The sequence below is a fragment of the Aspergillus foveolatus genome (assembly GCF_047715535.1).
Source record: "Aspergillus foveolatus strain CBS 279.81 unplaced genomic scaffold BDW70scaffold_2, whole genome shotgun sequence".
Classification (NCBI taxonomy): Eukaryota; Fungi; Ascomycota; class Eurotiomycetes; order Eurotiales; family Aspergillaceae; genus Aspergillus; species Aspergillus foveolatus.
In genome coordinates, this window is record NW_027396066.1 from 143,116 (window position 1) to 170,182 (window position 27,067).

The 27,067-nt window shown below is 49.9% G+C and overlaps 9 protein-coding genes across 9 annotated transcripts; 6 read left to right on the forward strand and 3 right to left on the reverse strand.

Moving 5' to 3' along the window:
* The first annotated feature begins 60 nt into the window (after window positions 1–60).
* Window positions 61–2,482, forward strand: BDW70DRAFT_37690 (signal recognition particle subunit SRP68). Its single transcript, XM_073743870.1, has 3 exons — window positions 61–318; window positions 380–1,522; window positions 1,580–2,482. Exons 1-3 carry the CDS (start codon window positions 128–130, stop codon window positions 2,109–2,111), a joined length of 1,866 nt encoding a protein of 621 aa, XP_073600535.1. The 5' UTR covers window positions 61–127; the 3' UTR covers window positions 2,112–2,482.
* Window positions 2,483–2,556: 74 nt separating this feature from the next.
* On the reverse strand, window positions 2,557–5,084 carry erg5 (C-22 sterol desaturase erg5). Its single transcript, XM_073735111.1, has 4 exons — window positions 4,669–5,084; window positions 4,468–4,618; window positions 3,159–4,407; window positions 2,557–3,107 (listed from the first exon to the last, which is right to left on the reverse strand). The coding sequence occupies exons 1-4, from the start codon at window positions 4,826–4,828 to the stop codon at window positions 3,072–3,074; spliced, it is 1,596 nt and encodes a 531-aa protein (XP_073600536.1). The 5' UTR covers window positions 4,829–5,084; the 3' UTR covers window positions 2,557–3,071.
* A 3,076-nt stretch (window positions 5,085–8,160) lies between these two features.
* BDW70DRAFT_37704 (uncharacterized protein) lies at window positions 8,161–9,203 on the forward strand. Its single transcript, XM_073743871.1, has one exon. It carries the CDS (start codon window positions 8,603–8,605, stop codon window positions 9,182–9,184), a length of 582 nt encoding a protein of 193 aa, XP_073600537.1. The 5' UTR covers window positions 8,161–8,602; the 3' UTR covers window positions 9,185–9,203.
* Window positions 9,204–9,703: 500 nt separating this feature from the next.
* BDW70DRAFT_167521 (Tannase/feruloyl esterase) lies at window positions 9,704–11,784 on the forward strand (the record flags this gene model as incomplete). Its single annotated transcript, XM_073742245.1, has 2 exons — window positions 9,704–11,369; window positions 11,425–11,784. The coding sequence occupies exons 1-2, from the start codon at window positions 10,158–10,160 to the stop codon at window positions 11,782–11,784; spliced, it is 1,572 nt and encodes a 523-aa protein (XP_073600538.1). The 5' UTR covers window positions 9,704–10,157.
* Window positions 11,785–12,161: 377 nt separating this feature from the next.
* Window positions 12,162–12,889, forward strand: BDW70DRAFT_146710 (rhodanese-like domain-containing protein; the record flags this gene model as incomplete). The annotated part of the gene is made up of 2 exons (XM_073738616.1): window positions 12,162–12,428; window positions 12,497–12,889. 2 exons carry the CDS (start codon window positions 12,162–12,164, stop codon window positions 12,887–12,889), a joined length of 660 nt encoding a protein of 219 aa, XP_073600539.1.
* A 102-nt stretch (window positions 12,890–12,991) lies between these two features.
* BDW70DRAFT_126580 (putative mitochondrial translation initiation factor IF-2) lies at window positions 12,992–16,910 on the reverse strand. The gene is made up of 4 exons (XM_073735112.1): window positions 16,755–16,910; window positions 16,167–16,686; window positions 13,575–16,102; window positions 12,992–13,521 (listed from the first exon to the last, which is right to left on the reverse strand). The coding sequence occupies exons 2-4, from the start codon at window positions 16,614–16,616 to the stop codon at window positions 13,278–13,280; spliced, it is 3,222 nt and encodes a 1,073-aa protein (XP_073600540.1). The 5' UTR covers window positions 16,617–16,686; window positions 16,755–16,910; the 3' UTR covers window positions 12,992–13,277.
* A 67-nt stretch (window positions 16,911–16,977) lies between these two features.
* thtA lies at window positions 16,978–21,359 on the reverse strand. Its single transcript, XM_073742246.1, has 5 exons — window positions 20,692–21,359; window positions 20,526–20,640; window positions 18,897–20,463; window positions 18,656–18,828; window positions 16,978–18,609 (listed from the first exon to the last, which is right to left on the reverse strand). Exons 1-5 carry the CDS (start codon window positions 21,192–21,194, stop codon window positions 17,185–17,187), a joined length of 3,783 nt encoding a protein of 1,260 aa, XP_073600541.1. The 5' UTR covers window positions 21,195–21,359; the 3' UTR covers window positions 16,978–17,184.
* Window positions 21,360–22,207: 848 nt separating this feature from the next.
* BDW70DRAFT_167529 (TBC domain-containing protein) lies at window positions 22,208–23,799 on the forward strand (the record flags this gene model as incomplete). Its single annotated transcript, XM_073742247.1, has 3 exons — window positions 22,208–22,686; window positions 22,737–22,865; window positions 22,919–23,799. Exons 1-3 carry the CDS (start codon window positions 22,467–22,469, stop codon window positions 23,797–23,799), a joined length of 1,230 nt encoding a protein of 409 aa, XP_073600542.1. The 5' UTR covers window positions 22,208–22,466.
* Window positions 23,800–24,252: 453 nt separating this feature from the next.
* Window positions 24,253–27,059, forward strand: BDW70DRAFT_167531 (Acetamidase regulatory protein; the record flags this gene model as incomplete). The annotated part of the gene is made up of 3 exons (XM_073742249.1): window positions 24,253–24,298; window positions 24,381–25,587; window positions 25,645–27,059. 3 exons carry the CDS (start codon window positions 24,253–24,255, stop codon window positions 26,789–26,791), a joined length of 2,400 nt encoding a protein of 799 aa, XP_073600543.1. The 3' UTR covers window positions 26,792–27,059.
* Between the last annotated feature and the right edge of the window lie 8 nt (window positions 27,060–27,067).

Sequence of the window (27,067 nt, forward strand, 5' to 3'; positions counted from 1 at the left end):
TCTTATGATCGGGGGCATTGGGCGGGCGACAACCTCCACTCCGCTGACGCTAATGGTAATTGAACACTTGCTGGAATCACCACTCGTTCCCAATATAGGCCACTTTGCGGGCACACACCACTATAGCATGGATATCACCGAGTTCATCTTTGCTCGGAGAGAGGAAGTCCTTGTCGCTGGGGACTATAACGCTTATCGTGCACACACAACTCGCAAATTGCACAATATCCGCAAGAAGCTCGGCCAGGCTACTCCCAAGGGCAGGAAGTATACCTCTAAGCCTCCAATCAGTGCCCAAGCTGTCGGCGAAAATGTGGCGTACGTACCCAGGCGGAGATTACGTTTGTTTTTGTATAGTGCTAATGAGCAATGGCGGCAGAAACGTCCACGTCCTACTCCTCAGTGCGGAACGGGCGTGGGCCCAAGCAATGCACATGAAATCAACACATTCGGCAGATCCGTCGGCGAAGGGGATTTCAGGTGCCGCTCGGCGTCATATAATCTCGCGGCTAAGCAAAGCAGCTGGATATGCTAACCAGCTGGTCGGTCTACTGGAGGATAAAAGCGGCTCTGGGGCTACCGACGTGGATGTGCTCGAAGCGCGGGCTTATCTCAGTTCGCTTATGGGGGCTATATATCTGGAGAAGCGTAATTGGGAGCAGTGCCTTCGAAATTTTTCCGTTTCGCGGGTCATCTACACCGCGCTAGGTCAGGCAGCAAAGAAGGATGCATTCCGTGATCTTCTGTCCGGCAATATCGACCCAAGTCTACGATACGCAGCATATCAGATGAAGCTTCCCCGGACAAAGCCCATACCCTCATTGGCCATTGAGTACTTTCCAGCCGATTCTAGCATCAGGTCTGAAGTTGAGAAAGCCAATCCCGATTGCCTGAAAGAAGATGCCGCTGGCACGCGACAAACCGCGGACGGACAAGTCCAGCAACTGCCGGAGACTGTTACTTGGAGGTCGCGCACTGTCACAATAGAGGATGCCATGATATCCCAAGCGCTCGCAGCGGCGTCGGCTGAGGAATCTCGACTTGCCGCCTGGTTGAACGCTCCTGAGGGAAACTCCGCGTCTGCAAAGGACAAGGCAGCGGCTTACGATAGTGTGATTATTGCTAGCCAGGACGCTGTCGATGCCACTAAGACGGCCATTGATGACCTAGCGAGCGAAGGGGTGGACCCAAGCGATAAGAGAATGCAGAGCTTACAGATAACACGAACCGCCGTGAACTATGCCTTGGTCGGCTGGAGAGTTGGACGCAACCGCGTTTTGTGCGGCGAGAATGACGGGATTACCTTCGAACCGAGTCGGAGACAGTCTCCAAAGAACAAGAAAGCAACGTCTGAGCACGATGAGCCCAGCGGAAAGAAGTTGACTCGGCTGCGTGAGAGAGTGGTTTTATACGATTCCACACTCCAAAGCATTGAGTTCATCCTTGAGCTACCGGGCGTGGCGGCAGATTCAGACTTTGTCCGAGAGCTCGAAGCAAAGCGCACTTACTTCCGTGCTTTACGGTAGGATAATCTCCAGTGTCCCTTCACAACTGCTTGCGCTGACGAATTGACCACCAGATCCTTAACCATCGGCCGCTCCCATGCCCTGCTTGGGAAATCCCAGAACTCTCTTGCCCTGTTCTCTCAAGCGCTCTCCCTCGCATCAAAAGCAGCCGCATCAATCCAATCTACGGCCAACACTGACATGGACATTGACGGCCCCCCGCGCTTAAGCATCTCCCCAGCACAAGCCAGTTCCCTCGAACATGAACTTCGTGCCCTCGTCACAAAGTATCAAGGCCTCGTAACGCTTGAAAGCATATCCGCGCAAGAACAATCCTCAAACAAGTCAACCGCCCAGCGCCCGCTCGTCGAGCGCCTCCATGAGTACGCTGGCGACAGCCTTGACCTGAATAACCTCGTCCCGTACCCACCTGAAATCCGCCCTATCCCTGTCAAACCGCTATTCTTAGATGTGGCGTGGAATTACATTGATTACCCGCGTGAGGGTAAGGCTGCTGTTTCGTCGGCTCAAGCGCAAGCAAAGGTGGAGCCAGTGGCCCAGGAGAACAAGGGTGGGAAACGTGGTTGGTTTGGGTTTGGAAGGTGAGGTAGAGTTTGGCGCAATGCATAGCAGATACATTCATCGTGCTTGGTTGCTTTCAGCCCTGTATGCATCACCGAGTACATAATAAGACTCTCATGACTTCACTTGGCTTGACTATACCTGCGAAGGTAGTGTATTCGTTCCTCGCCTCTGTTAAAAAACAAAAAAAAGAAAGGGGAAATCAATGAGCCACTCGGCTTTATATTTTTCAGCCTTTCAATATCACAACCTCTGGCCTGCATGTAAGGCAATTCTTCATCTTCCGAAGTTTCTGCGGAATAAGGGGTATACTTACTGCCCGGTTTTCGGTTACATGCTGTATATAAGGCCTTCAAAGATAATACGTTTGATGCGTCTAATAGGTTGTACCATCAATTGTGATCCAGTCTGCGTTACTTCTGCGCAGACCAGAATTAGTAGTAGGGAAATCAATTGGAATGCGGCAGTCTCAAAAGGTCAGCAAAAGAATTTCATGATTAATATTAATGTAAGAGACATCTAGGTCATCCGAGAGCTTCAGGAGTGACGAAAAGTATATCACACAAGCAAACAACTCCACGTAGCTCATTCCCATTCCCATATGCATGACATGGGTGGTTGATTTTAACCCAAGCAAGCCAAGTCTAACTGCCCTGCGCGACTTCAATCGGGAGCCGGGATTCTAAGGACGAAGATGAGACGTTAGACCCCACGTTTCCAGAATTATCCACACAAACTTATGTAAAGCAAACTTAACAGCAAACGATGCACCCGGTCGGACAGTAGCGGTTCGATCAGTGAGAATAGATACAAGAAGTAGGGGAAAGAGGAAAGCGCCCATTCGGTTCTCCCATCTCCGGGACAGAATCGCCGGGGTTAAGGGCCCACAAAGCGGCTGCTGTTTATCGGGCTTCATGGTCAAAGGGCCATAGAGTGACGCAGCTCATCTAGATCTCCGGGTTGCTGTTGTATTGTGTTACAGAATTAAGCGCGAGGACGGAAGGTAAGCAGGCAGTCGTCCTAACACAGGTTAGTCGAAGAGCAGAATAATAGGGTAAAGATAGAGAATACCTGAGGGAAGATAGTAGCAAAGACCTTGATTTCCTCAGACTGGGGAGTGGGAGTGTGTACCCAGTCCATCTCCATACTGGCCTTGCCGATCATCGCCATCAAGTTAAGGACAGCGTATGTCTGACCAAGGCAGTAGTGAGGACCGGTGCCGAAGATGAGGAAGTTCTTAGGGTGTTGCTCGGCGTTACCGGTGATCCAACGGTCAGGGTCGAAAGAGTCAGCGTTCGGGTAAGCTTCCTCATCGCGAGTGGCAGGGTAGACCGACGGGATGATCATGGAGCCCTTGGCGACAGTAATCTTGTCGGTGATGGGGAAGTCCTTCTTGGCAATGTAGGGAACCATAATGACGGGGGGCCGGTAACGGAGAGTCTCCTTGACAACGGCACGGGTGTAAGTCATTGAGTCGAGCAAGTCCATGGTCAAGGGAGCATTCACATCTCCATTACGGAGACGCAGGTTCTCCTCGCGAACCTTGTCAAGGATCTCGGGGCGGTCGGCCATAAGCTGGAACAGCCAAGTGCAGGCGGAACTGGTGGCATCCTGGGAAGCGAACAAGAAGGTAAAGATGGTCTGAGAGACTTCATAGTCGGTGAAGTCACGGAGCACCTGTGGTGGCTTTTCGGAAGAGTCAACCTCAATACCCTTGGCAATCTTTTCCCGGTATTTGGCAGAGTCCAACTGAGCCTTGATCCAAGCGTCCATAATGCAGCTAATCTCTCCACCCGCAGCCATACGAGCTCTGCTCTTGGCAGCACACTTGGCAAATTCGTCAAGGACCATGTCTGCGGCCTTCTTTCCGTACCAGGTCTTGGTGAAAGGGAGGATGATCGGAAAGTTGACCAATTCCAGCGCAGCGGTGATGTTGTAGTAGTCGACGGAAATCTTGTCAATAGCCTCATCGGAAATGTAGTGGCCTACGAAGGTACGGCAAGAGACGGCGCACATCAGGTCACGGAATTCGGGCATCCACGGCGTTGGCTTATAGTTGTTGTTCTTGGACTTTTTGAGGAAGCGCGCGTAGTAGTCATTGTAAACCTCCTCCATGCGAGGAAGATAGCAAGAAAGCGCCTGACGGGTGAAAAGGTTGTTCAAGCCCTTGCGGAAGTCAACATGTTCCTTGCCATCCAAGAATACCCAGTTAGTCTTGCCAAGCAGTTTATGCGCGGCATCGACGACACAGGGCTTGACGTAAGTAGGCGAGTTGAAGATCTTGCGGGACATATCACGAGTGGATGCGATAACAACAAATCTAAAAAAGGTCGACATATTAGAGACTGCGGATCGGAAGGAGATCGTATTAGTCACATACTTGTGGAAAACAGACACACAGCTCAGTTCGCCGCTGTCCCATTTGGCCTTGTACTCGTGGAATTTCGGGTTGACAGACTGGAGGAACGGTCCCATAAACGGGAGCTTCCAAGCTGGACCAACGATGGCGCCCTTGAGGTAAATGTATCGGACTGGGAGAAGATCAGTAACTCGCAGGAACTCACTTCCAGAGGCCACGTACACTGGTCGTAGACCACAGCTAAGGCGAGCAGAGTCGCCAGAGTCTTCCAAAGGGTCAGGCCATTGAGGAAATCAGCGATCAAGCCGGCGGGTTGAAAAACTTGGGGGAAAACAGTAGCATCGGCCGCGGGCGAGACAAAGCTCCCATTGATCTCAGCCATCTTGAGCGATTGAACGGTCCCCAGAAGCGAGTGTGGTAGAGAGGTCAATGGAGAGAGATGGGCTCTCAAAACACGATCCAGAAAAGGGGAGGCCGGCGGATAAGGAGGGAAATTAATCGCAGAGCGAGCCTAGTCGATCGGATAGAGAACCCTGCTCCACTATGGTTGTCAGTGGGACCAGGCGCGCAATCCTTCGAGGTACAATGCACAACTTCCTGTGAGAAAAGCCCAATTATTTATTCAAGCACAGTTAAGGGGGATCAGTGATCCTCCGTAACTCCGGTACCTGAATTCCCCTTGATCTCGAATGATCTGTATCCATATGTATCGGTTCGCATGTAACTTACACCATAAATCTCTAGCGGGCTTCGCACCAATAGTGGTGGTCGCCTTATATGAAATGCGGAGAACTGTTGACACAGTTTTGTCACGTATTGTAAGCAAGAGCTGGACTGCCGGGCGGTCCGAGTCACCTTAGTTAACGTAGTTGGTAAGCGAGCTGCGCACCTGCAACCAAATTCTCTACATTTTGATCATTTAATCAACCACAACGCCTTTATATTAATTATTATTTAATTGGACAAGCATTTCTCTTATGCCAAATTTCATTACAGGTACTGCATTTAGGTAGGGCCCGCGTCTTTGGTGCTTGCGCACCTTGCGCTGGTGGCCTGCGTGGACCAGGAATTGCCTGGAAGAAAGCATTATGAGCTTCCTCGAGCTCCATTGCCTCTTGTACGGACAGGCCAGTATCATGAGCTATCTATCTATTAGTACGAGCTTGCTTTTGCCGTTTCATGGCATTTGCAGCACGTAGCACCCTATTCTCTTGCTCCAGCAGTATACCCTTTTGCATTGCAATTTGACAGCCTTTAATAAGCTGGTTTAAGGCATTGTGGGATGTGTTTTAGAAAAGCTTTGATTGAGGATGCTTGCTTTAGAAGCTCATCAACATTTGCTGGTGTATGGGGGAAAAAACTGCTTGACTGGCTGCCACGGCTTCCAGGGGGTGTAGGCGTACGAATCTGAATACTAAGCTTTGAAAGCACTGGTTCAGGATTTAATGGCACTAGTCCTGCTGCTCGGAAACTGTTTTTAATTGTATCCAGTTTAAAAGTGCTGATTCGAGCTTGTGGATAGGCTGCAAGGAAATCAAGTTTATCAATATGGCTGATGCCAAGCCGCATTTTCAGGTCAACAAAGCCAGCGTACGAGCGCTTCAAAACGGCAAAACATCCAATATCAAGCGGTTGTAGAAGATGGGAGGAATGTGCCGGCATGCAGAGTGGTATAATATTATGATCTGTACAGATCTGATCAAACTCTGGTGTAAGATGGCTTCCATGGCCATCAAGAACTAGAAGTCGATATCTTCCGCGCGTAGAGTATCTGTTGATGGGATAAACTGCTTCTGAAGCCAGCGAAGGCTAATTTCATTGGTTGTCCATCCATTTGTACTGATTTCAAGTCGCCAGTCAGGGGGAAGGTCTGTAAACCATGCTTGGTTATATTGCTTGCCCTTGAAAATAAGTGTTGGTGGAAGTGCCCATCCAGAAGCACTGATTGACTCAATTGCAGTAACCCATTCACGGTTTCCTGGCTGTAAAACTGGTCTTCGGCCACAAGATTCTGACTTGGTAATCACTTTCTGATGTGCGCAAAGGCCCATTGCAAAGCCAGTCTCATCAAAGTTATAAATATCGTCCGGTAGGATCCCATATTGTTCGATCGTGGCTCGTACGGTGTTAAACCATGCTTGAATAACCTTTGGATTCCCTTGCTTTGCTCGCTGGCAGTCATATTGTCTAGACAAGCGAGATTTAAGCTCTGGATGGCGTTGAGTATAATTATATACCCATTTCTGGCCGACAGTCTGGATTGGGGTGGAACCACGCTTTGCCAGCAGGATATTGGCCATTTCTCGTACATGAGCTTTTGTAGGAGCCGTCCCGCGTAGATCCAAAGATAAGATCCACTGCTTAAGCACTTCCTCTTCAATTTCTGTCAATTTATGGCCATTTGCGCGAGGTTCGGCGCGATTGATAGTCCCGCGTAGTCGCGTACGTAGTGTAGATTCAGGCACATTAAAGCGACGTGCTGCCTCGCGTATTGATGTGATCTCTTTTTTTTTATAGCCTGTACAGCCAGTAATAGCCGACCCTCCTTTTCATGGGAGTTTTGGCTTGACCTAACGCGTAATCGGGTCATGGTGGTTGATGGAAGATAGATGACCGCGTCGGCTTGTAAAAAACTGGTTGGGTGCGCAGCTCGCTTACCAACCACGTTAGGTGGTTGCAGCCTTAGCCCTCAGGCATCCTAGCATGGAGCGTGTGTTGACCCCATCGAAGCACAACCTTAAACTTGACATGATCCAGGAACCACCCTCTTCCTTCAGTCATAGTCACATTATTCTCGAAATTATATGGTTTCGTACCCGTGCATGCTCACACAAGGCATAGCTGCAACGAAAGAAAGTCTCAAGTATGAGGACGAACCCCTCTCACCCAGCGCTTGCGCGGTGAGGTCAAGTGCGGGAGCATAACCTTCATGGGATGCCAGGAGGACTGTACGCTGGCCAGCTTATTGAGGAGTACTCACCGAACTCCATGTAAGTCAGGATGGCCCTTTCTTGAACGGTTCGGTGTGAGCAGTAATGGTCGACGACTCTTACCGATATGGTTCGCTGGATACGACCGGAATCAGGTCACTGGTGGCCATACAATCGAACGGCTGACGCAAAGACGATGTCGAGGAGACTGCGGTTATTCACCCACCGTTCCTGGTATCCTTGTATGGCTATTTACGTCTCGAAGGTCAGGGCCTGTGTTCGGTGCCGCCGAGTTCTTGGGCTTATTGGATCTTGATTTGGACATGTTTCCACGGCTCTAAGGGGGTTGAAAGGCTCGTTTGCAGATTTTCACTGACTGCAAGTGACATCAAGCACAACAAATAGCTCTTGAAAGCTTGATACTATCAAGCGCATACACGCAGCACCTGCGTTGCGTCGCGTGATGCGATACGTCTGAATTCGTCCGAAGCCGCAAAACCATCCCATTGACTCAATTTCCTTTACTATCACCAGTATTGAACGAAACATCATCGACTGAAGGCACATGCTTCCTCTGCGGTCGTCAATCGAGCTCAGGTTCAGCAAAAAAGAAAGAAATGCTGGATGGCTTCACTTGACAAAGCAGTAGCCAATCCTGACTCTATTCAGCCCTACAGATAATTATAGCTACAGTGTCTCGCCGGAAATAGACACTCGAGCATTATTACACGGCATATGTCTTCAGGAAATTGCGAAAGGCATGTTTGAGACCCATGCAATCGACTGGGCCAACAAAGTATTCCCACACCCCACAGAGCAACAACCAACGCCACTGTAGCGTCAGTCCAAGAAACATCCCCAATCACTCAAATGTAGTGAGACACGCCTGTTGACTATCGCTTTCGCCGCCACTCTTCGATTGGGTTCCCAACTCGTATTGGGTAAAACATGCTTCGGGGCTGTGATCATCCCGGACCAACCACATTTCCTCCGGCACAAGTCTACATCAACATCTGTTTGTTCATTGCTGGCACTGGTACTTCGTGCCCATGGCGCCATCTAAATACGGGAGGCATGAATACGAGTAATCGACCCGGTTCCACAACTCCCAAACTAGAATATAAATACATCGTCTACGCCGACAGAGTGTATACCATCAAAGCTGGATGTCTAATCCTTATCTCACTTAGGCCAATTCATACTCCCTACAATAGCAAGTCTCCAACATGTTTGGTTTCAAGCTCTTCCTAGCCCTTGCGGTCCTCGCAACTACCTCCCAAGCAGCACAGATAAACAGGCCATCCGTCAAAGACTCCACCATCCTACGGTCAACGGTCAGCTGCCCCGACTGCCCTGAAAATAACTGTTACAAGTGCCGTCATGGGTCCGAAAAGACTCTACGCGCAAATACGGGCGGTCTTGCCTGGATTCGGAGCCTCGTTGGGTTCCGGCTCGACCTCCCTGAGGACATATATTCCGACGACATCACCAAATGCACCGTCCAATTTCCGGCATTTACGACGCTTCCAAATTCCGCATTCAACATGACCGTCACTCCTGCCGTCTCGTCCGACTGGGACGAGGTGACCGTGAACGGGGAGAATGCGCCTGCCTCGACGGACGATATCGCTATTTACCCTGTGCCCGCGCTGACGAACCCGCCTCTTCTAGACGTTACAGAGGCTTGCTGGCTGGCAGATGATGATGGGCAGTTCTCAATCTATCTTGGGGTGGAGTTCGGTTCGTATGAGATCTGGTCGAAGGATTCGGGGAACCCAGCTGTCCTGCATGTCTATTATGATGACTAGGGCTAACTTATTGTTTGCGTCTGTTGTATCACTGAATCTAAGGGTGATGTCTCGGACAAGGACGGGGTCTAGAATGATGTATAATTAGAATTGTTGATTGACATATGTACTTGCTACACTTTCTCGACCAGCTAATATTACTACCTAGCGACTTATCTCCATTCTTCCTGCTCTAGATACCTAGAAGTTCCCGGCTTGATCCCAGCTTGATCCCAGCTTATGTCAACATGCTTTATATCTCCTTACCTTCCAATTGGCGCGGTGTCTCAACTCAGAACACTTTGTGTGACGGATACACAGGCTCACCCTTCGTCGTACACGAGCAGCTGGCCACCCCGGTCGTATAATGACATAAATACTGCTGCCGTACCTGAGCCAGAAGGGGCTATTTCTTTATTCTCGCTAATTTTGACCGGAGTCAGTTTCTCAGTAACTTTTTTTTGGACTAGAAAGACGCTGCTAGCTAGTTGGAACTAATTCCAGGAATTTTCAGCTCGGTGATAATCAAGAAAATCGAGTAGAAGCTGCGGGATATTTAACTCAGTATAGTTAGTATTACATACCCAAAGTCAGTCTACCGTAGAGTACGGGGTATAGCTGGGTGACTTATTGGGGGGCTGTGATGTCTCGAGGTCTAATGCATCAACTACCTATCAGGTACTCACCACTAGCTTGCCAGGTACAAGCCTAGGACTTGGACCAAAGTTCCATCTGCATCAATCTGCATTAGCAGGCAGAACAACCACAACAATGCAGGCGGAACTGAAAAGTCCCGTCCCTAGTCCATCGTTCCTCCCTTGTTGGCGGCATTAATCATGAATGGATGGCTCAAGTACTCACCTGCATTTCATCATAAAGTCACCGAGATTCCCCAGGGTTTCATACTGATCCCTTCTGCGCTGATGTGGAAGCTTCATTTCCTGCCAGCCTCTTTGGCCTATCTATCCAGTTTTGTCATCCGAGACACGCCCAAATGGACACATTCCAGCTCAGATGTTCGGGCTTGAGTATCCCACGGCCAGCTATACCTGGCGCGTCGGTTGAGTTCCTCACAGCGCACCTTGTCACCGGAAGATCCGAGTATATTCCGGAAAGCGTGTATGTGAACCATGGACCGGTCAACGTTACGGATGTCTCGTACTGCGTTGTCTCACTCGCCTATACCCACACTCACCGGCTAGAGATCGTGAATACGGAAGTGTGGCTTCCGACGCATGATACATGGAACGGACGGATTATGGGCTTGGGTGGCGGCGGCTACCACTGTGGCTTGTTCTCTGCAAACAAGATGGCGATGTTGGCGGCCGTAGGGGAGGGCTATGCGGCGGTATCAACAGATTGTGGCCGCAGCATGCGGGAAGGAATTGATGATTGGCTCCTTGAACGGCCAGGGAAAGTTGATCTCCATCGGCTCGAGGATTTCGCATCCGTCTCGTTGAATGATGCAGCCATCGCCGGAAAGAGTATTGCTGAGGGCTTCTATGGCAGGAAGCCTTCTTATTCGTACTTCAGCGGCTGCTCCCAGGGCGGACGCCAAGGAATGATGCTCGCGCAGAGATATCCCGACGCATACGATGGAATTGTTGCTTCCGCACCTGCTATCAACTGGGCAGAAATCCTTGTTAGTGGATTCTGGACGCAGTTCACCATGAACCAACTCGACTCGTATCCGCAGCACTGTGAACTGGACTATCTCACTAGTATGGCGATTCAAAATTGTGATGTATTGGACGGAGTCCGCGATGGAATAGTCTCATTTATAGACGCTTGTGACATCAGCGCCTTTGACATAATTGGCACGGATGTTCCATGCGGCGAGGAAACGGTGCCGCTCTCTGTTTCAGCGGCGATTGTAGCAAATGCCGCATGGCGAGGCCCATTCACTACAGATGGCACCAACCTCTGGATGGGTGTTGATGTCGTGAGCAATCTCACCAATGGCTTATCCTCCCAATGTTCTCCCAATGGTATGTGCACCGGCTTACCTGTTGTATATTCGTCGGACTGGATCCGGTTGGCCGTCGAGAAAAATGCCAGGTTCGACCTGAAAACAGTGACGCACGACATGTACGTCCAGATCTTCAAAGACTCAGTGATGGAGTACAAGTCGATCATTGGCACGGGTGATCCTGATTTATCAGAGTTCAATAAACGTGGAGGGAAGCTCCTCTCCTTTCACGGCTTGGTAGCTCTCGCTATCTTTGCACAATATGATCTCGTGCTGATGTAACTATCAATAGGCCGATCCCATGATCCCCTCTAAGGGCACGAGGAGCTATTATGAGGCCGTTGCACAAAGAGACCCTGAAGTTCGAAGCTATTATCGTCTCTTTGAGGCTCCTGGCCTCGGCCACTGCTGGAGCCCGTCGGGACTATATCCTTCAACGATATTTGACGACATGGTAGACTGGGTGGAGAAAGGACAGGTTCCACGCTCTTTACCGGCTTCGTTTACCGATGCAAGGAATGTTAGACATAACAGGATGATTTGCCCTTACCCGGAGCGGGCAATATATGATGGAAACGGAGATCCAACATTGAGGAGCAGTTATTCCTGTTCGGCAGACGGTCTGGCATTTCACAGCAATGTTCGCTTGTAATCAGTGGATGAAACTTGGCGAGGCATCTATGATACATTGCTGTCTGCTGAAAACCACACCAGGATGGGCATCATGAGGAACAAAAAATAAGCACCAAGAACCTGCGTATCACAGTAGCAGTGCAAGTAATAGAATAGCGACGAGGGACATTGACATGACTCAGATTCGAACTGGAGACTTCCTAATTGGCTAAGTAATCGCTTAAGGAAGTTCTGCTTCAGGGGGGTGACATCACCCAAAACCATGAAACCGGCATCCCGGGAGAAACTGCGGTAGGTAGTTCGAGTCCAGCAGCGACGAGTACTGGTTTTCTTCAACTCTACCACCACTGAACAAAAATGGCCTCGTTAAACCCGATTAGTCGACAAGGACGCATTATGTTTCTTGGCTCTCGCGCCACAAAGTACGCACTCGCCGGCGAACCTACAGTTGCGCGAGAGCTCTCCTCCACTCGGCAGCTCACAACATTATGCCTCTCAAGCAGGCCCGGCGGATACGCCAAACCCTCGCTACGAACAACCCCTAAGCACATTCAAGCTTACCGGGTCGAATACGTCCCGGCGTTGTCTGTCCGCTGGAACAGTACCCAGAGCAACACAGACGATAGCTCGTCACCAACGTTCCGGAAGTGGGGGTTTGACGATGTACATCTCTTCCTCTCCTATCTAAACATCTAAATCGCAGTAAAGTGAACTGACAAGTAGGAAACCAGATCAATGCGCACCTTCCCTCCGAATCTCCATCGACGCCCCCCTCCAGCCCGCAAAAGAATCTCATTCTCGTCGACGTCCGCGAACCCGCCGAACTCACCAGAACCGGAGTCATCCCTTCCGCAGTTGCGGTGCCCCTAGCATCGCAGCCGGACGCGCTATTTCTGACGCCAGACGAATTCGAGACAAGGTTTGGGTACCCGAAGCCCGGCGCCGACGGCGGGAAGGGAGATATTGTCTTCTACTGCCTAGCGGGTGTGAGAGCCAAAGCTGCGGCACAATTGGCTGTTCAGGCTGGGTATGAGCCTGAACGGATTGGGGTTTATGAGGGCAGTTGGAGGGATTGGGCGGCGAGGGGTGGGAAGGTAGAGAAGTGGGAGGGGTATGAAGAGTAAATGAATGATTTGCTCCTTCAAACTGATGGCAGAGTTGATTTTTGTGTGTGTGGAAAGGTGTGTATATACAAGGCCTAGAGGCGGATTGGACAGCGAGGAAAATTATCCAAACTATTTTTGTAAGATTGAGTCGTAAAACTAGCTAGGTATTAACTACAGTTATTTTATAATCCTAGTCATCTACATCAATCCACATCCTGACAAATCAAGTCATAACTTCCTGTTATTTATCTTCATCCATTGATCCGTCAGACGTTCATGACATTTTCTATCGTAGAGTGTCGAGCATCAAGGTCATTGAAGGTCCAAATGACACTCTGAGCACCTCCGCCCCGGAGCGTCTGAGAAATAGGCACTGCCTCATTTGAGCTCAAACTGTGCAAGACAATCAAGGGATATCGAAAACAGGCTTAAGCTTCTTGATGAGAGCCCATTCATCCATGGAGACATCCGACCGGTAGAACTCCTTGAGGGTGTCGATGCTTGCACGAGAAATCTGGGAGTACAATGTGTCCGACTCTTCGAGCTGACGACCGTACATGGGTTGATTGGCGCCTTCGATCTTGACGGCGACAGAGGGTTGGCCTCGCTTGACAACGTTGACAGGCTTGTGGTCACGTTCGATACCGGCACTGCATATGGTTTAGTGTTGATTGAGAAAGTAAAAAGTGAATGGAAAACTTACACTCTTCCGAGTTCGACAACTTCCTTAGCACCCGTTGTTGCGTTGGTTTTGATGGCGGCGATAGGCGTGTGTAGACGGAGACTACCCTCAACAACGTCGACACCGATGACGATGGGGTCCTTCTTGTTAAAGACTGCGACAGTCTTAAGAACACAGGGGAAGACGGCGAGTAGCTTGGCCTCTTCCTTCTTGCGCTCCGTCAGTTCGGCCATGTGCTTGGTGAAATCATCGAACAGGTGGTAGATGATGTCCGCGGTGAAAATCTTGACACCCACGTCGTCTGCGTAGGCTTGTGCTTCCTTATCAACCTTGACGTCGAAGCAGAGCATGACCGCGTACTCCTTGGCCTTCTCCAACATTGTACCGCACATCATGACATCGCGCTTGTAGACGGGACCAATGGAGATGTTGGCAACTGGAATCTTAGAGACACGAAGGAACTCGAGCAGAGCTTCTAGAGAACCAAGTGTAGAAGCCTGAACACTGACACCGCGCTGATCCTTGGAAACCTTGCTGAGAAGGTTCTCGAGATCAGACATGACTTCTTCTTCAATATCCTCCTCGTCATCATCAGGTCCGACAACCATGAGACGAGAGCCAGCAATGGCGTGTTCAAGATCGTTGGCTGCAATCTTGACACCAAGAGCCGCCTTGACCTCTTTGTTGTGGACGTATTGCGATTTCAATCGGAGTTCCTTCAGAGGAGCAGGTGTAAGCAGCGCTCGAATGTTGGTCGCTATGGGTCCGTTAAGACCGCACAGCACGATTCGATCACCTTCCCGGAGAATACCGTTGGAGAGGACGACATCAATGGTGGTACCAAGACCCTCAATAACCTTGACTTCGAGGACGGTACACTCAACCTCGGACAGGTACATCAGAGAGTTGGTCATACGCTCCTGAGTTAAGATTGTCAACAGCTTCAACATGTCGGGGACACCTTCACCGGTGTGGGCAGAAGTGGGCACAAGGGAGACATTGCGGGCCATGGATTTGTTCTCGTAGAAAAGCTCCGAGTTGAAACCTTGCTCGGCAAAGAGAAGTTTGGTGCGCTCGAGACGAGTGCGGAACTCGTTCTGGACGCCCTTGCTCTGCATAGCCAAACTCTCCTGGAAACCGTTGTTATCAATCTTCTTCCAACCGTACAGACGGTCGATCTTGTTCAAAGCGACGATGAAAGGAGTTCGGCGCTCACGGAGAAGCCGCATGGATTCTAGTGTTTGAGGTTCAAGACCGTGCATGATATCGACGACAAGAATGGCAATGTTGCAAAGAGACGAACCTCTCGATCGCAGGTTGGAGAAAGACTCGTGACCAGGAGTGTCGATGACGAGCAAACCGGGGATCTTGAACTCGAAGGAGCCATCCTTGTTGACAACAGCAGTCTTCTGGCGCAGAGCATCGACAGGGAAGTATGTGGCGCCAATCTGTTGGGTGATACCACCGGCTTCACCTTCTTGGACGTTTGTCTGTCGAATCTTATCTAGCAGCTTAGTCTTACCAGTGTCAACGTGCCCAAGAATACAACAAATTGGAGATCGCAAGTTATCCTTTGAACGAGCAGCTAAAGCTTCCTCGTGTTGCTTCTTCCTCCGCTCAGCAGCCTCCGCCTTCCGTTGGGCGAGTGCTTTTTGCGCGGCGGACTGTTCTTCTTCGTCAGAGTCAGATTCGTCCGAATCCTCTTCTGAAGACTCCTCCTTTGCCTCCTCCTTGGCGGGCTTAGCTGCAGGTCGCTCTGGTAGAGTTTTCTCTTCATCGTTTGTAGCGGCGGGCTTCTCTGGCTCCTCATCACTAGGTGCGTCCCAGCTCTCTTTCACTTCCTCGGCATCAGCAGCCTTCTCCCAATCGTCGAGCTCGCTCTCCTCATCACCAGCAGCGGCAGCGGCAGCGGCAGCGGCAGCTTCAGCTTCAGCCTTTGCTTTCCGCTCCTCCTCCTCTTTTCGTCGTCGCTCGTCTTCTGCCTCGCGCTGAGCCCTAGCACGAGCAGCAGCAGCCTCGAGGTCTTCATCCTGCTTCTTCGGACCCTTCTTCTTCTTGTTCTCGTAAACGGGTTTCTTCTTCTCAGGCTGATCCTTCTGCAACCCAGCAACCGTGCCAACTCCTGCGGCAAGCATCTGCTTCATGCGGAGCTCGTTGCGCTCCCTAGCTTCCTTCTGAGCTTTGGTGAGCAGCTTTCCTTCCCTCCTCAATTGTTCCTTCTTTTCCCTCTCCCTTTCCTTCTTCCGTTGGCGAGCTTCCTCCTTCTTCCTCGCCTCTTCCTCCTCTTGGAGTCGCCGCGCCTCTTCTGCAGCCTTCTCTTCTGCTAAACGGCGTTCTTCCTCCTCGCGCTGTCTTCTAAGAGCTTCCTGCTGCTTCTGGATTGCAGCCAGGTGAGCGGGGATCTTCTTCTTCTTGCCACCGGCGGCAGGCTCAGCGGCAGGGGCAGGGGCAGGGGCAGGTGTGGAGGGTGCAGCAACAGGTTCCTCTTTCTTCGGTTCTGGTTTCTTTTGTTCAGGCTGTTTGGGTTCGGTAGTCTTCTTCTTCGCGGCCTGGATAACGCATGTCAGTCAACACAAACAATCGAGGCCTACTAGCGGGGGATAAAAAGCATACCTGTTCCTTCTTTCGCTGCTTTTCCCTCTCCTTCTTTTCCCTCTCCTTCTCCTTCTTTGTTTTCACGCGAGGGCCAGAATCCTCATCCGCAGGTGCTGGTGGCGGAGGCGCAGCCTTGATCGGCTTGCTCTTCTTCCCAGCGAAGACATCATCCTCGTCGAACGTGCCTTCTTCAGGTTGCTTGCTGGCAAAGTCTGTATCACCATTTTCCTCTTGAGTAGGGTCCTCGCCCTCGACGAAGTCGTTTGTCGGCTTCCCCTTCTTGGCCTTCTTGTTCTTGTTCTTTCTCAAAGCGGCGAGCAAGCCACCACCAGCCTCTCCGTCGTCACCATCAGCGCCGGGAGCTTCCTCCTGAGCTGGGCTGTCACCGCCCGCAGGAGGAATGCTCTCTCCAAGCTCAGCTTCCCAATCCTCCTCTTGCTTCCTGTTTCCCTTCTTCTTCGGCGCCATATTGAACAGGTGGTTCTTCGTTTAGCAAGGCGTTATCCGTGTAGTTTGAAAGAACTGAGTATGGAAATCACTGGGAGATGTTAGCTAGAACTCATTCGCACTTGTGCATTTTTCGGTGGCTTATTGTGCGGTACGAACAATATCAGGTTCTTCGGCCAGACTTGCGGCGGTCAGGCGGAGTCGTGGCAAAAAAAACTGGCCAGGGGAAAAGCCAGTAGCCTTCGATAATTAAAGTAGTCAAATAGCAAGGTGAATAGAAACTCCCTTTGCACTTCCCCGATGAAGTGGTGTCCGATAAGAATGGAGAGTGGAGGGCGGAGTGAGAAGGTAAGAATTTTGGACTTTGGTGGGGAGGTCCGGACGACGCCCCGATTTGTTAAGCCGCACCAGGCTCCGGGCCTGTCTTCGAGGTTTGCTGCGTCTTATTGTCTGCCACTACGCAATCACGGATCCTTAAACTCATGTATGAATGGGATATTGTGGGGAAATATATGGCATATTTTAAATATCTTCCCGTATGCAAAGTTGATAGTAATTAGAACCTAACATTTGCAGTAGGTCGAACTATCTAGAATTCCACCTGGAACACTCTTTTCAGCCATTTCATAACAGCTTCAGCTGGATTTGGGAACTCTCCAAGAACATCTCTTGTACGATCGTTGAAAAGCTGAACAATATTGTTTGTAGACTGGTCCTCCTCTCTGGCCAACATTTTCACCAAATAATCGGCGTCACGCGCAACAAGCCGACTCAAGATATCGCCATCAATATGCATACGCGAAGGCTGGAATTCAAGAGGGTCATGACCGGCTGGGCTGCGCTGCCTTTTCCTTCTTGGCGTAAATGGGCAGATACCAGTGTCCCGAATACAAAGGTCTTGCAGTAGGCGCAGAAGATGCCATTCTTTCTCCTCTAAAGTCATAATACGGTATACGGTACCATTCATTGCGGTGCCATAGAAGGTATTTGAGCGGGTCGACAGCGGAGATGGCTCTGAGCTGGCAAGGAGTTTCATCACGGACGAAGGAAGGTGCGCTTCGCATAAGGCAGCAGGTAGCATCTTATCGGTCTCCGTCACGCCGTTTTCTGTGAGCAAACTGACCCGCCCACCTCTGCTAGAAGCCAAAGTGAGCTTCAAGTCTCCGCCAATGTGGATATGAGACAGCCCATCTAGCTTCTGACGACCATATGCATGGAGAGCCAGCTTGTCCTCTGTGTTCTTTAGCACCATAAGGGACTCTCTGGCCGTCGATAGATAAACAAAGGGCTCATGAGAGGACATCGAGATAGCTGGGGACAAGACCGAGAACCGTGCAGAGCGAGCACGGCGTGATTGTGCAAATTTCGGCTCCAATGCTACAATTTCATGACCGGTAGATACCATTAAGGTGAAGTCACCGTAAGGGACGATGGTATAAACCGGGTCCTCAAACTTGTGAATATACTTGACAGAACACTCGATTTGAGAATCTGGCGATGAGCCCCGGGAAGCTTGAAGGAAGATAACCCGCCCTCGGTCTTGTTGGTTCCGACGTGCGGTTCCAACGACGATGAAGTGGTATTCTTCGTCGCCCTTCCTGGGAGTCCATTCCAGAATGCAGCTGATTTTTTCGCCGGCAGCACCTTGAGGTCGCCAAGGTTTGCTCATGTGAGTGGTTAAACCTTCGGCAGAGCCATCGAGTGGGTGCTGCAAATCCGGATCCAGGAACTCAATATATGGTCTGGTATACCGCTTGACAGGATCCGCGTCAGTATCGAAGGCAGTTTGGCTGTATGCCACCACCAGGCTTTTTAAGTGCTGCGAATAAGCCAGTTTGTGCGCACTGCCAGGTAGGCTGATTCTCCGAGGGATAGTTCTGACAGCACAGTCTAAGGTGCACACCATTAGTTGCCCATCCGCAACACAGAAAAGGCTCCCAGAGATGTCAGTGATGTCGGTATTGTTGGAGCCTATCATAGCGAAACTGTGTATGATCTTGGGAGAGTAGGCGGGCTAAAAATGTCAGATCCTGCTAGGGTCAATGATTTCGGAGACTTACATTATTCTGGTCTGTTATCCATATTCGCTGAATAGCACAGTCACTAGCCTCATTTCCTTGAGAGCATGTTAATCGCCAGAAGCTATTACCGCATGTCATTAAACCAATGCTTCCGGTGCTCTGCACTTGTACAGAAGTATATCCCAGGTGTTTGAGTGTGGCTTGCCGCATAACTATACGTCTATGCATTAGATAAACAACCCGCCGTGATTAGAGTAAGATATCATATGACAGATCTTACCTAAGGGAGTGCTGATATTTATTGCATCCATCGAGATATCAAGCATTACCAAATAACCGCTCCTCAAGCCGCAGAGCAGGACTGCCTTGCTGAGCGTCCCTTTTGCGTGAGCAATGACTGCTAGGCTGTCAATCGCCTTTGATATGTCATCATCGTTCTCAACTTTCACGGTGAAGTCAAAGAGTAGTTTGAAGCTATCATCAATGCGATAAACGAGCACCCTACCATCGCCGCTGCCAATGAAGACCAGAGTACCAATGCGCAATTCCTCAACTGTTATGCAGATAGGTTCGTAGTCGATATTGAACGGCGGAATGATTTCGGATAACTGAAGATCGGCGCCCACTTGAGTAATCCTTTTCGAACGTATTTGTAATTCCTGATGAGTGCGAATGGCCGTGATAACAAGGCACGTTGGGCCATGCACAGCAGCAGCCGCCACGCTCTGGCCAATATCGAAGTCACTCCGAGAACGGGACTGTGAATCTGTCGTTGCGCCCATAAATATCGCCTTATCAGTAACTTGCACGAGCGTACCCGGCTCGATGTATCCTGCAGCAAGAGTCGGCGAGTTTGAGTCCAACCCACAGTCCGCTTCGTCAATAGCGGATATCTCTTCAGTGAAATCAGTCGGTAGATATAAAAATGCTGAAGACACAGGGTCAGAGGTCAACATGAGGACGCCGCCGTTGATGCTGTCCGGTAAAATCCATATGTCTCTGGCTCCTGAAAGTTCCTCCAGAGATATCAATAGTCCGACTTGAGCTTCAATCCCATGTCGCAGCTCAACCACGCCCCCCCGCCCGAAAGATGATGCAGAGCAAACGAACAAACGATCACCGACAACACAGTCTGCCGCCATATTCTGGCTGGAGGGCTGCTTTACAATCACGGAGTCTGTGACCGGTGACCAGTTGGTGAACCTCTGAACGCAGCGGGGTTGGTCACGGGCTTTCTGGACAAAGAGCCCGCCATCCCCAGTATTACCGGCGGCTAGAAGAAGATCACCGCCCTCGTAGCCGATATCTAGGATATCAAAGGCAGCGTCGACATCGCAAAATAAGTATCCAAGTTGAATCTGGTTCTCAACTTCGCCTCCGTTTTCAACACCCAAATAATCTATCCTTCCGTCCTCACGGCAGAGGTAAATGTCATCATGCATCTGGTTGTACACTGCATTACGCAGAGGCCGTGCCCAACGGGTCCAAAGAGGCGACTTCTGCTGCTCACGGTCAGGAACGGGGATTGGATACTTGATAGGTGGTCCTGGGAGATCGAGCTTATTCCGGTAGACAGTCATCGTAGTCGTAGTGACCAGCATGAAAGATGAGGCCTTGGTCAATGGGATTAGCATAGTAGGCAACCTGTCGTCAGCTGGTAACGACTTCCTAGTGATACGGGGATGAGATAGTCGTAGGCTTTGATGAGCATTCCACTCGTAGCATACGGCGTGTGTGGTCTGCTCGTGAGACACCAAGAGAAGAAGAATGATCTTATCGCCATCTTCAGACTTCGGATAGAGAAAGTCCATGAAGATGATGTCGCCATCAAGGCGAAAAAATCGCTCCTATGAGCCGACAATAAATGTTAAGGGAGTCCTTCGAAATAGTACAATGGTTCTGTTCGCACCTCTGCTATGGGATCCAACCGATCTTCTAACATTTGAGCTTGCACGACGGAAGGAGCTTTCAGAACGAACACGCCAAAGTAGTCGCTAGAAGCGCTTACGGCAACTGCTCGAGACCTATGACGAGGTCAGAGCATCGTCCTCAAAGGATCTAGTAGGGGGGCTTACCTCGGCTCGACAGCAATATTACGACCGAATCTCTCGAAGGTGCTAACATCGCTCGGCAATGGACGATGATAATGAATAAATTGTCCCGCAGTGCGTGAATAGCACAAGAAGACTAGCTCCTTTGAAGCGAGGCTAAGAACCATTATCTGAGGAGGAAGATCGTGCCGTGCATCTAGGCCGGCATCCGCAGTGCTAGACCCGGCCTTCATCTGGACTTCCCAGGGTAGTTCCGTACTGACGTTAATGACCTTAGCTGCCATGATATAAGCATCGAAGTCCGACTTTGTAGTGACCTCCTCTAGGTGTGTCCCTGATATCGCTTCCTTGATTTGCAGGCATCGCTCGCCAACAAACACAACATCATTCTGATATTTGCTCCTCAGGCGTGCTGGTAGAATCCATTGAATTATCGGACTCGATACAAAGGTATGAGTTAGGAGTCCGAGCTTCGCTTTTTTAACCGCAATGCCCGGGTCGAGATCCATCTCACTGTCAGAAGGCATTGTTGCAGGAGTATGTATGATTGCAAATATGGATTCCAATTAAACCCGTTGATGGAGCTGACTGATTTAGTCAAGGGTCTTGAACGTTTTTAGACCAAATGTGAGAAATCAATGTGTAGGATAAGCACAAATTAGCTCAATAGGTCCTCACAAGGGGAGACTTCTCCCTTCATTTCTTATGTCAACCTCGAACGGTAAGTACGAATACAGCGGAAGAGAAAGCCCAAGTAAATGATTCAAAAGAAAGGTCTATGACCACGACGAGTTGCGGGATGTTAGAGGTTCGGACTATTTGTTCGCGTCATGCTTGGTTCGATGGAGGAGCAGGTGTCATTCTTGTTCCAAAGTTAAGGGTTGAGGTCCTGAAGTGTATCCGCGATTATGCAGTGGGCATTTATGCCTTATAAAAGCTGTTGCTATGGGCAAAGACCTTTCTTTGCAGTTGAATGTCTAGAAGCCGTCAGCATATTGCACGAATGCCATAAATTACCACAAGTATGACTTACGGCGAATGGAAAGGGATAGGAACAGAGTGAATAGACATACGAGTGAATAGACATACGACGATGCCTTACAAAATGTCCGTTAACCTCTTCTTAAATCTGAGATCTCAGGCTTGACAAGAAACGGAAATCTATACCAAACCGGTGAAGACTCCAGCTAAGTATGACTGCCAGTGGAGCGAGGGAGGATAGGTGTAGCTAACGAGATCTTATGATTTCATCCCGAATAGAACGACATGACACTCCCTGGCGTCTATACTGAGATCTCGTATAGCAAGTACCACGGGTCTGTGATTCAAAGTGGTCCTTTGAAGTGGCACGCTGGAGTCTCAACAAGCCAAGGTCTTTTGGAGGGGCTGTGGAAATGCATGAAGCTCATTGATGCCTATCGTAGTTAGCTTAGTATTGATGACTAATCTACTACCGGAAATTTAGGCTACCGACCCTTCGAGGAGAGTGAAGCCTCAGGCAGCATTTATTCGACGTCCATCAGTCAGTTTCTATGTACCTCTCTGAACGCAGTCAACGGCGGCGTGTTTGACATGATTCCAACTTAACTTGTCTTCACTTGTCTTCTAGAAACTAACGTTACATTGTGAGCCTTCGGATGAAAGCGGCATTTGAATAGCTAGGATAGTCTCCTATGTGACAAGCAAAACAATATCCGCCAGACTCCTCGCAAAGGAGCCTTTTTTTACTTCTTTCGCCCCTATCTATGCATCTCTTTTCAAGCCGAGGCTATTGATTTACGTGCATTCACGCCGTCGATATGTCCAACCGGTCAGGGTATCAATCGTCAGAGAGGGGGTCTTCGGAAACTGATGCTGTGACTGATGAGTTGGTACACAGCTCTAATGATGACTTGGCTCGTATAAACAAAAAGGCTGAGGAAATCCGAACGGCATGCGAGCTACGCGACATTAATGCTTTGGTGTCGCACGCTACATCGGAAGGCGGCTTTCTTCGAGATGAGCTCAGACAACTAGCCTGTATGTTGCCTCGAGAATTATCAATCATCATGCAATAACTCATTATACAGGGCCCATTCTGCTTCAGTCTGATAAGGACACAGAGAATATACTGTCGAAGGGGAGTAGCCTACCACCCCACCGCGACGAGGAACAGGTCCAACTAGACGTGAAACGTTCATTTGTTTACTATCCTGAATGTGAGTGTCTCTTAACGAACTTGCCTATGCCGCCGTTAATTTCTTGCCTTCAGGCCCCGACGACGAATTGTCGTCAAAAAAGAATGAGCTTTCTCGAGTAATCAAACGAGTTCTGCGGAACTATCCCGTGCTTTGTTATTTTCAAGGCTACCATGATATTGTGCAAGTCATATTATTAGTCATGGGAGAGGAACGATCTGCTCCAGCAGTTGCCCGCCTATCTCTGTTTCGCATCAGGGACTACATGTTACCTTCGCTTTCACCGGCAGTGAAGCATTTACGGCTTATTCCAGCAATCATCGAAACGGCCGACAAGGCCCTATATAAGCGACTTTCGGACATACAACCTTTCTTTGCTCTCTCGGCAACTCTCACCTTATATGCCCACGATATCCAGGAATATAGCGATATTGCGCGGCTCTTCGACTTCTTGCTGGCTTGGGAGCCTGTTGTCTCAATATATCTCTTTGTAGCAATTGTTCTCTCCCGCAGAAAAGAGCTACTTGAGATCCCGGCGGACGAACCGGAAATGTTACACTATACTCTGTCAAAACTGCCTCAGCCCCTTGATATAGAAGGTCTAATATCTCGCGCGGTACAGCTCTTCCGTGATCACCCGCCCGAGTCACTACCATTCGGAGCCTGGAGAAAGATTTCGAGCTACAGTGTCCTGAAAACCACACGTGCAATCATGAGAACGCAATCCATGAATACGGCCCTTGAGATTTTTCAGAAACATACCAAACAGCTCCGGAATGAGGAGAGAACAGAGCAATTCATCGGATTTCTTTGGAGCTACAGGCGAACCATTGGCTCCGTGGCAGTCGCCGTGTTCGTGGGCGTTATGTCTGTCTGGATAAGGAAAAGGGGATTTGACAACACCATACTCTCATACCTCGATCATTTCAGGGTAGCTTTCCACGGGCGTTTCTGACCCTTGTCTGAACGATGAGTAGACGATACCAAGGAGACTAATTCACCAACCATGTAGAATAAATATCATATCTAATTATACATTATGAGTAATGTCTTACTTACGAGGTGACCACGCCACAACCTATCAAAGACTAGGCGGGCCACCTCAGGTAACGATTGATGGTTATGAAGAAATCGACTTGTAACTACTTCGTCCAGACTATCATAAAAGAGGGCCTAGAATCTCTCTCCGCACAGCACGTGACGGGCTGGGGGTTCCCCGCTATTCTTATCGCAGGTTTCCCGCTCTGCGTTCGGACCTTCCGCCCTCTTTAATCCTGAGGCAGGGGAGTTATCCCAGATCATGTCATGAGCCTTGCTAGCCTTTGCTGTTTCCCAAACTTACATTGGTGTCTACGGAGAATGAAGCCGCAAATTTGCGGGCCCTGATCGTTTCGTCAATGCTTCTGCTATGTCCTCCACAGCGCATCCGACGAACCTTGCACCCTCAGGTAATGGTGTGAATAAGCGCAAGTCAGGTACTGGCGTCAACTCTTCTTCAAGATTTTTTTTCCGCTGCTGACTGCCCGTGCTTTCTAGGCTCAGCTGCCTGCGTCCACTGTCATCGTCGTAAAGTACGATGCGACGCTCGTCTCGTAGGGCTACCATGTAGCAATTGTCGTTCCGCGGGGAAGACCGACTGTCAAATCCATGAAAAAAAGAAAAAACTGGCGGTGCGCTCGATACTGGACCCGGTTCCGATCCGTTGTCGGCCCCCTAACCCTGAAGAAGCGCCGAAGCCGATATCTTCGCTTTCGCCGTCATTAGAGCCTCCCAGTGCTTTCACAACCGCACTCCGCGCTGTTCAGTCGGATATCACAACCCCATCTGGGGTTGCGAACCGTGTCCCACATATCCGAAGCCGTAGTTCTCAGTACGATACCAAAGGTACCGGATCCAATAATAATTCGGGTAACAATACTCAATATCAAAATGTTCTGCCGGAGCCGGATTCCCCGCCCTATAGCCGCCCCGCGGCGTCAGATCCGTCAGAGGGAGAGTCGCGTGCGGATATTGAGAAACGGTTAGTGAACCTGATTGACGGGGAAGCTTCGGATAGTCGGGCGATTCAAAGAGGTGTACGAGCAATCTACGTTGGGCACGAGCTCTCAAACATGTCTTTCCTGATCCGCCAGCAACGTGACACGGGTGACGATGTATACCACTTCGCGGGAAACGAGATACCTCGGCGGCAGCTACGGACTGGCCATGATCAGCTACTCATGGACGCTCTCACGTTACCCGAACCTGCCCTAGCCGATGAGCTCGTGCATGCATACTTCGCACAAGTCAATCCAGGCTACCCAATTGTTGAAGAGGAGTTGTTTATGTCTCAGTACCGTAACCGAGACCCGGCCGATGCTCCTCCGATTCTCCTCCTTCAAACTATTCTGCTTGTTGGCGCCCATGTCACTCGTCCGAAGTCCGAACGCGATACACTAAAAGACATTTTTTTCCGCCGTGCCAAGTGGCTGTTCGACAACAGGATTGAACGGAACCGTGACATCCTGGTTCAGGCTGCGCTCCTATTGACATGGCACTCAGATGTAGCTGACGACGACGTGTCTGCCAATGCACATTATTGGATTGGAATAGCGGCTAGGATTGCCACTGGACTAGGAATGCACCGTAACCCGGTTTGCAGTAGATTTGTGCCTCGGGATCGCCGAATGTGGAGGAGACTATGGTACATCTTAGTACAGTTCGATGTGATGGTGTCTTTGTCTTATGGCCGACCACAAGCGCTGTAAGTGGTCTATGCTATTGCCTAAGATTATCCATGCGCTAATTTGCACGATCCTAGCAACCTCGAGGATTCTGATGTCTCTCCATTGACAGTTTCAGATTTTGAAGGCTGCGGTGTCCGTGTACAGGCAGATTTTGTCATCCACTTTTCTGAGTTATGCACGATGATCTCTTACATTGTTCGGGAACGGTTTGGACTTAGAATCAGCGCTGAACGCCGCAAGGCTGCGCTCCTTGAGGCTGACGAAGCCCTTGCAAATTGGTCACTGAGACTTCCAGATAGACTACGTTTGAGGGCGTCAGATATGGACCCCTGGTCTGCCATGCTTCATCTCACTTACAATAATTTCCTAATTCTTCTCCATCGACCTCATCCAAGAGCTTCAGCGTACTCTGATGACTATGGTCCCCACGACGCCGAAATCTGCAGCGCAGCAGCTGGAGTGATAGCCTCGATTTTCGAAGAGCTTCGTATGCACGATCGACTCAAACTCCTCTGGTATTCCGGTGTACACACTCTATTCACCGCAATGATCCAAGTACGGGTCGAGCTCCGATTTTCCAACCCGGTTCTTGCAATCAACGCCCTTCGTCGCTTTGACTCTGCTTCGTATTCCCTCCGCGAGCTCGCCCAGTATTGGTCTCATGCCAGCACCATCTTACGACTATTTGAGGAATCGAGACGCCTCCAGGAAGATCTGCGAACTACAACCAGTGACAGACCCCGTCGAGTCAGCAATATCAGCAATAACTCTACAAACAGCCCTGCCTCTCAGCAGAAGAACACTTCAGGCATTTCTCACGTGGCAAATGTCAACTCATCTAATGCTACACCGCCCAGCGCCCCCAGCATACCCCCTCTACAACCAAGCAGTCAGCTATCCTACGAAGTCCCAACAATCGACTCTGCTTCTCACCATAATCCACGCTCACAACCCACGCTAAGTGCTCATACTCACACCTATACAACCCAACCGTTTGACACCTGGATTCCGTCTAACAACCTAACACCCATGGACACAGTCGATAATTCACGCGAAGTGCTTGACTGGCGCCAGCTGTTTTCCTTCACCGATCTGGAGGGACCAGTCCTTCCTTCAACTATGGAAGGGATAACTGAGCTAGAAGACGAATGGCGCCAGATATACTGGCAAGAAACGCCCATGTCGGATCTCTTGCAGGATGGTGGGTGGATGCATGGGTAGCTGGAGAAGTATACTTGACTTGGGTACATGCGGGAATGAAAGAGCTTATGTTCCAGTCTATCTTTGGGCCGTATTGGATCATATTTTAACATAATGATCTTGGCGTTTGGGTATTATTTGAAGGCAACGCTGTGATGAGTGCGGGTAAAGTGGATGGACATAGAACATGAGCATAATTTACCTACAGGTATTCCACCTATATCATATACGTAAATCCCTTTATCAAATGTATGAACATAAGCCCGTGACCTTGAATATTCTATATCCTGGAAAGGC

Coding starts and splice junctions, on each gene's coding strand:
- BDW70DRAFT_37690 (XM_073743870.1), top strand. CDS start 128: ATGGATATCACCGAGTTCATCTTTGCTCGGAGAGAGGAAGTCCTTGTC. Junction 319..379: donor GCTGTCGGCGAAAATGTGGC/GTACGTACCCAG, acceptor CAATGGCGGCAG/AAACGTCCACGTCCTACTCC. Junction 1,523..1,579: donor ACTTACTTCCGTGCTTTACG/GTAGGATAATCT, acceptor ATTGACCACCAG/ATCCTTAACCATCGGCCGCT.
- erg5 (XM_073735111.1), bottom strand. CDS start 4,828: ATGGCTGAGATCAATGGGAGCTTTGTCTCGCCCGCGGCCGATGCTACT. Junction 4,619..4,668: donor AGCTGTGGTCTACGACCAGT/GTACGTGGCCTC, acceptor ATCTTCTCCCAG/TCCGATACATTTACCTCAAG. Junction 4,408..4,467: donor TGTGTGTCTGTTTTCCACAA/GTATGTGACTAA, acceptor GACCTTTTTTAG/ATTTGTTGTTATCGCATCCA.
- BDW70DRAFT_37704 (XM_073743871.1), top strand. CDS start 8,603: ATGTTTGGTTTCAAGCTCTTCCTAGCCCTTGCGGTCCTCGCAACTACC.
- BDW70DRAFT_126580 (XM_073735112.1), bottom strand. CDS start 16,616: ATGGCGCCGAAGAAGAAGGGAAACAGGAAGCAAGAGGAGGATTGGGAA. Junction 16,103..16,166: donor AGCAGCGAAAGAAGGAACAG/GTATGCTTTTTA, acceptor TGCGTTATCCAG/GCCGCGAAGAAGAAGACTAC. Junction 13,522..13,574: donor GTTGTCGAACTCGGAAGAGT/GTAAGTTTTCCA, acceptor AACCATATGCAG/TGCCGGTATCGAACGTGACC.
- thtA (XM_073742246.1), bottom strand. CDS start 21,194: ATGCCTTCTGACAGTGAGATGGATCTCGACCCGGGCATTGCGGTTAAA. Junction 20,641..20,691: donor AATATTGCTGTCGAGCCGAG/GTAAGCCCCCCT, acceptor ACCTCGTCATAG/GTCTCGAGCAGTTGCCGTAA. Junction 18,829..18,896: donor AAATATCAGCACTCCCTTAG/GTAAGATCTGTC, acceptor ATAGACGTATAG/TTATGCGGCAAGCCACACTC.